The sequence below is a fragment of the Nicotiana attenuata genome, unplaced genomic scaffold (assembly GCF_001879085.1).
Source record: "Nicotiana attenuata strain UT unplaced genomic scaffold, NIATTr2, whole genome shotgun sequence".
In the NCBI taxonomy this organism is placed as follows: domain Eukaryota; kingdom Viridiplantae; phylum Streptophyta; class Magnoliopsida; order Solanales; family Solanaceae; genus Nicotiana; species Nicotiana attenuata.
Window position 1 is genome coordinate 1 of NW_017681154.1, and position 10,182 is coordinate 10,182.

At 36.6% G+C, this 10,182-nt stretch overlaps 1 protein-coding gene across 1 annotated transcript; it reads left to right on the plus strand.

The window, feature by feature from the left end:
- Nucleotides 1-3,749: 3,749 nt before the first annotated feature.
- LOC109221913 (protein phosphatase methylesterase 1-like) lies at nucleotides 3,750-10,175 on the plus strand (the record flags this gene model as incomplete). The annotated part of the gene is made up of 9 exons (XM_019386344.1): nucleotides 3,750-3,852; nucleotides 4,047-4,117; nucleotides 5,838-5,952; nucleotides 6,058-6,137; nucleotides 7,153-7,231; nucleotides 7,503-7,589; nucleotides 8,304-8,398; nucleotides 8,601-8,651; nucleotides 10,019-10,175. Coding segments are annotated over exons 2-9 (720 nt in total), but the record flags the coding sequence as incomplete, so codon positions are not given.
- Nucleotides 10,176-10,182: the final 7 nt, after the last annotated feature.

Here is a 10,182-nt window from a genome sequence, read left to right on the forward strand (position 1 = left end):
AATACATATAAAAACTATGAATCGAACACCAAAAATGACATAAAAATCATAGTGAAACTCAAGAACTTCATAAACCACCACTAAGCATCTGATTTCCATCAAACCAACTCAAAATAATACCAAACTTTTCACACAAGTTCTAAATGAAAAAATGGTCCTATTCTAAGTCCTGAGACTAAATTCTGAAACCCGATATCCACAAAAGTCAACTCTCGGTTAAACTTAAGAAATTTCTAAATCTTCAAATTGCCAACCTTCTTGCAAAAGAGCCAATTCAACCTAGGACCTCCAATCAAAATTAGAACATATGCCCAAGTCCAAAATCACCATACGAACCTATTGGAATCATCCAAATATAAATCCGAGACTATTTACACAAAAGTCAAACCTTGGTCAATTCTTCAACTTAAAGCTTCCAAATATGAAAATTTCTTTTCCAAATAAATCTCGAATTTTTCAAACATCAAAACCAACTATACACACAAGTCGTAATACATCATATGAAGTTATTTGAGACCTCAAATCACTGAACGTAATACTAAATCCTAAAACGATCGGTCGGGTCATTCCCAGAAAATCGAGGCTCAAGTCATTTCTTATCATTTTATTCTAAGAAACGAGGGGACTATCTATATACGGTGGAAATCGGGCTACCCAATTTCGTTCTTCGATGGAAAAAATGATATCACGTCGGAAGACCAAGACGTCGAGCTCGGGGTCGAAGTTTTTTTCCAAGGTCGAGGTCGATATCACTTATCGGGGTCAGAAGAAGGCATGCTTCGGGATGATGTCGTTATGATTCAGTAACAGAAAGAGCGAGATATCCGCAACGAGCCGGATATCACGGCGTGAATTTTGGAATGGATTGGTCTTCGGCTGTTAAACAGTTGTCAAATACGATTTCCTACTATAATTAGAAGTGTACCTTATTTAGGACTCTCCTATTATATAAAGGGGGATCCCATTCATTTGTAAGGACATTGTTCACTGATAAGAAAATATACNACCACTCATTTTCCATAAAAATATTTTGTAGGAAAACATTTTTCATGGAAAATATTTTTCTTCGTACCAAACACACCCATAGTTTTATTGCATTTTCCAATATTTTATTATCATTTCTATTCTAACTAGTATATATGGAGATTTGGTGGCTGAAGATTGTGTTTTCTTGCTCCATAACTGCTTGTGCTATTTTCAATGGTAAAATGTGTACTAATATTTGTAGGGAAGGAGATTAAGGTTTGCATGGCAATCACGAGTTGATTCTTAGAATCTGATTATGTAATTTATGGTACTCATCATCAGTCAGTGTGATATTCAGTAACTTAGATCAAGCTACAACTGATATTATTTCAGTTTAATACTTGAATTGAAAAATGAGAAAAAAGACAAAAGGTATGTTATACTAGTTATATTTAAAAAAAAATAGTGAACAAATATTTACTATATCACTTATTTATTCTTATTGTATAAAAAAAATAATAAAAAATAGTGAAAACAGTAAATGAAATTAGATTATGAAGAGAAAAAAAAATAAAAAAAGGAGTTAAATGAAATTAGAAAAGGAACAAGAAATAAAGAAAACAAATAAAAGCAAAAAAAAGGAGTCAAAATTAAGTGTGAAATTAATTATGATAAAAATAATAATAATAATAAGATTCGGACCAAAAGTAAATAAACAAGAAAAGACAAAAAGGAGAAAAAAGAAGAAAACGAGAAAAAAGAAAAGGAGAAAAGAAGGAAAAAAGACAAGAAGCTGAGAATAAACAACAACAACAACAACAACAACAACAACAACAACAACAAAAATAACTCAGTAAAATCCCACTAGTGGGATCTGGGGAAGGTAGTGTGTACGCAGGCCTTACCACTACCCCGAAGAAGTAGAGAGGCTATTTCCGAAAGACTCTCGGCTCAAGAAGACAAAAGGACAAAAGGAGACAATATCAGTACCACCACAGAAATCATAGGAAAAATAGAAACAACATGAAATCTAGAAGAGATGCAAAGCAAAATCGATAGCTAGTAAATATGCCCGGCACTATAAAAAACGAAATAGTAAGATACAACATTACCACTAGTGATCTTATAAAAAACCCTATCAGACGAGTCCTACAAAGGTACGAAGTAAGGTAAGACTCAACTACTTCCTAACCTACAACCCTAATACTCGACCTCCACATCTTCCTGTCAAGTGTCATGTCCTCGGAAATCTGAAGCCTCGCCATGTCCTGCCTGATCACCTCTCCCCAATACTTCTTAGGCCGACCTCTACCTCTTCTCGTTCCCTCCACAACCAGCCGCTCACACCTCCTTACCGGAGTATCTGGGATTCTCCTCTGTACATGCCCGAACCATCTGAGTCTTGCTTACTGTATATTATCATCAATGGGAGTCACGCGCACCTTCTCCCGACTATCATCATTCCTAATCTTATCTATCCTAGTGTGCCCGCACATCCACCTCAATATCCTCATTTCTGCTACTTTCATCTTCTGGATATGTGAGTTCTTAATTGGCCAACACTCAGCCCCATACAACATGGCCGGTCTAACCACCGCTCTATAAAACATACCTTCGAGAAGCGATGGCACTTTCTTGTCGCACAGGACTCCAGATGCTAACCTCCATTTCATCCACCCCACCCCTATACGGTGTGTAACATCCTCGTCGATCTCCCTATCCCCTGGATAACTGACCCAAGGTACTTGAAATTGCCTCTCTTGGGAATGACCTGTGATCCAAGCCTCACGTCCATGCCTGCTTCCCTCGACTCGGCATTGAACTTGCACTCAAGATATTCCGTCTTCGTCTTGCTCAACTTGAAACCCTTAGACTCAAGGGCCTGTCTCCAAACCTCCAGTTTCTGGTTAACGTCGCTTCGCGTCTCGTTAATCAGAACTATGTCATCAGCGAATAACATACACCATGGCACCTCCCCCTTGAATATGGTGTGTCATTGCTTCCATCACCGGGTAAATAAGAATGGGCTGAGCGCAGATCCTGGGTGTAACCCCATAGTGAGATAAAATAAAAATATAAACAATAAAGCATTAATAAAAAATAAAAATATAATCAGCAAAGAGATATAATAATTGTTAATGAAAACACTATGAATGAATTTGTAACTTTTTTCTTGCATTAAAAATATATTTTTATTTTTCGTCATTGCACATTTTTTTTACTAAATCCCACACTTTAATTGCACTTTGCATTAAAGCCCCAACAGATCTAGACGGGCCTAGAATCGCCAAGAGATCTAGAGTGCTTTTTAAAGCTTTTTTTCCTTTGACAACACTTATATGAGGGACCTAGAATCGCCAAGGTACTTACTGCTGTACTGCAGGTGTTTTGAAGACGAGATTCTAGCTAATTTTTGCTCTAGATGTTTACAAATTGTTAAATTCCTGGTGTAATGTAATGTGACTATTGGAAACAATGATAATTCTTTTCTGGAACTTTCCTATTCCCTACAATGTTAGGAACAGACTCAATACTTTTTTCTGTTAATATATATGCACTTCTCAAGTACAGTTTAGTGAAATTTATATTGTACTTAATAAAATTAAAAACTTCTACTTGATGCCAGCATATTAGTAATCGGGGAGCTCTTTTAGGAGCTTTAGGTTAGACAAAGGTGTCTTTGTTGCAATTAAACACCAGAATGGTAGAAGTGTAGATTTTTTTTTTTTTGTCCACGAAATTTATTGTTTTTTATTAATCACATATTTTTGACTGAAAAATTGTCTTAATTATTGCTGCAGGACATCTTCACAGAAATATGCACCTTTAGACTGGTCAGATTATTTCGATCGAGAAGATGATATTCAGATCCCGGACTCAGACGATGTTGGTTCTAACTTCTGTTGAATTTTCTTAGTATTTGAAAACTCAGTTGTTTCTTGAGAAAAATATTTCTGTCTGCCTGAGAGTTTATCATAGTATATTAGTATTACTTTGTTTTTTTTCCTTACTACTCTTTTTCTGCTCTTTTTTTCGTAGTCAAGTAGCAAGATCATCTTTTATTTGCTTTGTCATTTCAGGTATTTCATGTTTATATGGCAGGGACTGAAGGGCCTGTTGTTTTTTGCCTGCATGGTGGTGGTTATTGCGGGTAGGTGTACTCTTTTTACTTAGCTTTTCTTATGGTTCTGTTTCAGCAGTTGTATTTACAAAGTGTAGAGCCACATTTCACTTTAGGTTTTGTTCCAGATGAGTTTTAGATCATAACAAAGACATTTAATTTTTGCTTTCTCTTTGGTCTTTACTAACAAAAAGTGACATGGGAACAAACTTTCATTTGAACCATACTTTTTCACCTTTCCTGCTAAAAATTTAAAAAGTTAGGAAATGAACATTTCAACTTTCTTTTAAGAAACCATAACCATAAAAGAATTCGAAACATGACATTCAAGTAAGGGAGTATTCTTCACTCTGCATGTTTGTTCTTACATCTCTTGTATCTATGGCACATTTTTTTTGCGCTAACGGACTAATAATACAACAAAATCCACCAAAAATAAGGAGCTTTGCTGGACTTAGGAGCAGGTGACTTGGAGGGGAAAAGGGGAGGATCAGTTTTTATGGCCTAACCTAGTAACCTGAGAAAGAAGATCCAGAAAAAGATGTATAGCAGTTCCTTTATTTAAAATGATAATAGTTTAGTTTGAAATTGATGCATACTGTGCCTAACTTTCTTCTGCCAAAATTTTTAGCATCACCCACATGTTCTAAGTAAAAAGCCTAGGAAAATCAGACATGCATCTGTAAGCTTCATTACTACCCGAGGCCATGTAGCATAGACCAAGTGCAGAAGATTACGGAAAGATTAAGAAAAATAGGAATTAGGAAGAGCCAAATGGGAAAACGTGCACTTCTTTGTTCTCACATTTGGTAGAAAACAGTATTTGGTTTCCGAATGGTATGGTTAAGGACTGGAGAATGGTATGCTGATACAGTTTGAAGGGGAGACCTTGTCCTTAGTATAACTGCTGCATATTAATGGATTAAAAGGCAAAATTCACTGCTTAGACCAAAACAATTAATGAAGGAAGAAATGATTTTCTTATTACTCCTAACACCATTACTTGCTAGTATGGAACAATCTTTCTTTCTCCAATTCTAAATAGATCAAAGAAGACATGCTGAGATAGTCCTCCAAGCTGTGTTCCTATCTCTGCAAATGTCTGTATCATTGATCTAGCTAAGACTCAATCCATTGTCCTTGAGAGAACCAAGAGACGTTGAACAAGGAGAAACCCAACGTCCGTAGCTCCAATTGTGGTTGAACCAAAAATTTATATTTCATATGCTCTTGACATCATCTGGTGTGCTTTAAATGAAGTTTATTTAATTTATTCCAGAAAAGGCACAAGAAACTTTCGGGAGATATGGAAGCTTTCATCTTACGAATGAGAAACTTTAATGAAGAAAAGGAGCTAGTAAAAATCTACATGGTGTCTTTGAGAATATAGTCGAATATAATACAACCACTTTATGGGTTTCAGTTAAATGTTAGTTATGTTGCTTTGCCAGCACTCTTCTATTCAAGAATCAACTTTATTGACTCCCTTTTTAGGAGAATAGATGTCAGTAAACAGTCTTAGGACATTCTTTGTGCCCATGTTCTTATTCATTGTGGCCAATCTCTGGTGAATTCCTTAGTTAATTCCTAGATGCTTGGAAAGTTTGTATTCTGTTGGAAGGTACAGAGCCTGTTGGTGAATGGTTTTGCTTGCTCTCTCGTCTATCTGTATCTTGTAGCTAAGCATCAGTTTTGAAATGGCAATTAACGAGAAACATTATGTTAAATCTGTGCGGTTTTATTTTCTCAGGCTCTCATTTGCATTGGCAGCAAGCAAACTTAAGGAGAAAGCTAGGATAGTAGCCATGGATCTCAGGGGACATGGAAAGTCAGCTACACAAAATGACGTTGATTTGTCCATTGAGGTACTTTCGAAAGATGTATCTTACTACTATGAGCTTCAGTATTTGATGCTTTTGAGAAACTCTTTTTTCCCAATTTCCATGTTATGGTGGTGTTGTTGGTTGCAGACGCTATGCGGTGATGTGTTCGCTGTTTTGAAGACATTGTATGGAGATGCTCCGCCTGCAATTGTGCTTGTTGGCCACAGGTTGTACTTTCTTCATAAAGTTAGTTCGCATTCAAATTTTCACACCTTTGTTTGACTAGTTACTACGTTTGGAATAACTTTATTTAGTGGTGAAATGTCTACTTATAGCACTAAAGGTTTATGCGCTGCTGAGTGGAACAACCCATAGGAGATCAGTCCCAAATAAGTTTTAGGTTGATATACTAACTGAAAACATCATTTCCAAGATCATACAGTTTTAGGACAAATAAAGGATCAGTTCTTCGGAGATAGTATATTACATTCTGGCCTTGGTATACAAATCTAAAGAAGCCATTTCTGCTCATGCAAAATTTTTTGGAGGATGTTCTCGCTCTCATCTCTGTTGTGTTTAGCTAAATAAAGATATTGTGTTATATCGTTGCTAAGTAGCTGCAAGCTACGAGGCGCAGAGCTTTTCACTTGGACGCAATTTTCCTTGGCATTATTTACGCTAGCTCAGTATTTTTATTTTTATTTTGTGAGGAAGAGCGATAGCTCAGTAATTTAATAATGGAGTTAGTTGTATTAGTGTTGCAGTGGTCTGTAAACCAAATCGATCTCTGTTGCATCCATCAGATCTATAGTTGCTTAGAACTTTTAACTCATTGATGTGCCGCATTTCTTCGCCTTTTCCCGTTTTCTTCCAGTCCGAAGAGTCCTGAAATGTATCTTTATTTCCTTTCTCCTTTTCTTGGTTGGTCTGGATTCTTGTCATTTGTTCCCATATATTTGTTACCAAGAATGAAAATGGTTTGATAGTATACGAATAGGATGTAAACCTTTGTACGTTTTCACTCAAAAGAAGTTTTAGTCCTGCTATGAATGAACTATTTCTGCTTTTTATTTTAATTAACTGCATGTTTAGGTTAGAAGTTTTCTGTACCACGAATAAGTTGTGAATTGTTCTCTGTTTCTTTCTGTCTCACTTTCTGTTTGTGAGTGAATGTGTGTGCACATATCATTCGAGTCTTTAACAATAAATAGTTGGACTTAGAGTTTTCTGATTATGTCACAGTATGGGAGGTGCAGTTGCAGTTCACGTTGCTGCAAAAAAATCACTTCCAAGTTTGGCTGGCTTGGTGGTTGTGGACGTTGTTGAGGTTGTCAATCTTTCTAACTTGTTAGAGATATGATTTTTGTTTCATTAAGTACTGATTTCCGGGAAGGTTGGCCTTGGAGCAACGATAAAGCTGTCTCCGTGTGACTTATAGGTTATGGTTTCGAGCCGTGGAAGCAGCCACTAATGCTTGCATTAGGGCAGGCTGTCTATATCACGCCTCTTGGGGTGCAACCCTTCCCTGGATCCTGCGTGAATGCGGGATGCTTTGAGCACGGGCTGCCCTTTTTATGTACTGATTTCCGGAGTTATCAGGGTTAGCAATGGCATCGTTGATTCATATGCAGAAGATTCTGTCGAACAGAATGCAGCATTTCTCTACCCCTGAAAAAGCGGTAACCAATGCTCAGAACTTCTTCCCTTTTTGTGACAGCAGTCGTGCTTACCTTATCATATTGAACAAATTTTTGATTATGTTGTTTTTTACTCAGATGGCCTTGTTTCTCAGGAACGCTTTATATTTAATCTATCCCCGCCCCCCTCCCTTCCCTCCCCTCCCCCTCGCCCAACCAAAAAATGAAACTTATTTTGCCGTGAAAATATGAAATTCAGTATCAGCAGAGTACAATGCAGTAGTCTCTATTTCAATTACATATATTATGTTCCTGCTGTTTTCTTAGCATAAGGTTGTATATAACAGATGCTTGATTAATCGCATCATAATAAGTGCACTTCATTGAGTAGATAATCAATCTAGTCACTTATTTTTGTTATTTTTTGTTGAAAAAGACAGTCTGACCACCAATACCAATTTCATTTAATCAGGTGAACAATCTTACATAAATTTACGATATGACATTTTCTTGTCATCTTAGGTAACTTCGACACCATTACGTTGTGAAGTTTAACTCATAAAGCTATTTCCTACCCTCTTAACATATCATGGTTTATCTGACTTATCCAGAAAACATCATGGTTTATGCTTGTTTTTCCTATATTGAGCTTCTGCTTGGTTAGGACTTAGGATATGAGTTTTATTTGAGCTCCTCTGAGTCCTTAGATCTGTTGAGGCTCTCAAGTTTTTATTTGGAAGTTTTATGCATCTACAGATTGAATGGAGTGTCAAATCAGGCTCTTTGAGAAATATTGACTCTGCTCGTGTATCAATCCCCAACACATTGAAATATGATGAATCAAAAAAATGGTGCGTAACCATGTGATATGTTTGGCATTTCTTCCTTTCTTTCTTTTTTATTTTTGGGATGGTACTGGGGAAGGGGGCTGGAGTTCTTTCTTTCAGTTCTGTTTTCGGAACTTAGGTGATTAGAATAGGTTTTCTGTATATTTTTTTTTTGGTGTTGGCTTTTGATGCTGCTAATTCCCATCACCAAACACTGATACTGCAGTTACACGCATAGAGCAAGACTGGAAGAAACTGAGCAGTATTGGAGAGAATGGTACGAGCTATTCTTTTCTGCTTGCCCAGTCTAGATCTTTTGCATATCCTGACATATTATGCTGTTTTAGAAACACTAAATCTTGTATCTAGGGTCCTAGGAGGCCATTTGGGACTGTGTTGCATCAGTTTTTTAGCAATTAGCCTCAGTTTATGGGGGGAAAAAATGTGTTCTGGTCTGCGCAGTTTATGCTTCAGTTTGTGTCTGCTCTTTAGCTATTCAGTAAGTTTTTGTACATGAGAAGACTCTTATGTTGTATTGTTTTGCTATGCATCTTCTTGATGCCTTTTAATGAAATTCTCTTCATCAAAAAAAAAATGTTTCTTGGTTCTCTAACAATTTAAAAAAGAAAAAGCCTTTTTTATTTTTCTTCTCCTTTGCTTGTGATCTTGAAGGTTATGGTCGTCATTCATTCAGCTAGATAGCGGTAATGCTGAAAATTATTATGTCAAACAGAATGAATATTTAGTCTTTTTATGATAAGTAAGACATGAATTATATTTTAAACAGCACCAAGAAAGCACTGGGAAGTTACAGATTTTAATGGACTTGCTCCTTTAAATATGTAAGGGGCCTCTGGAGTTCGATACATTGATTAAATCATGTAGTATAATTTTCTTACTACACCAAATATTCATTAGTTGAAGACTTCTAAATTTACACTAGATATTGCTTCTGATCTTTCTTCAGAACACCAATGATTTCTTTCCGACCCAATTGGTTACAGCTGCCTTCACATTGGAAGGCATCTATGTTGCCCAAACAAAGTCAATCCCAACGGTAAACTTATCCTTAGTTTGAGTTATTATTGAAGTGGCCTTCAATCATTGAATTGTCTGCAAAATGCTTAGTGTTCTACATTGGTAGAAGTGCGTATTCTTGTAACTCTTTCCTTTAAAGAAAACCAAACCAAAAGGTAGTAGAGCAAGATACTTTTGCGATTTATTATGAACACTAAAAGCACTCAGAATGAAAAGGACTAATTGTTAAATTTTTATGATCGTCGAGCCCCAAGCTTGTGGTCCTGCTCTGAGTGTGTGTTCGCTCAAATTAATCACATGATTGCAATGCAAAACAAATGACTGATAATCTCTTAGCTAGTCTCACAATATAGCACCTGCTGCACAAGTTAAAGCTCCTTTTCAAATAAATTTGTTCTTTTTATTCCGTCAGGGTTTCTCTAACTGCTACGGTGCTTTTAGAATGGCATTGACTATATGTAGACTCGAGAAGTTCTCTTAATTTTGCAGTCTGTGTCATGCTTCCAGAGGTCTGACACCTAGTGCTGACCAGGAAGCTGAGCATCTTGTTTTCCATTTTCCAGCATATGTCAATTTGAACCTGAAATTATAATGCTCTTGTTTCAGGTACGAAGGCCTTTCAGAAAAGTTTTTGTCATCTCCTGTTCCAAAGATATTGCTGTTAGCTGGGACAGACAGACTTGACAGGTTGTGTACTTCTCTCTGTATCGAAGGTCATGTGGAATTCTATAATTGCATATGCTTGTTAGCATGCATGCGAAGCTTCAACA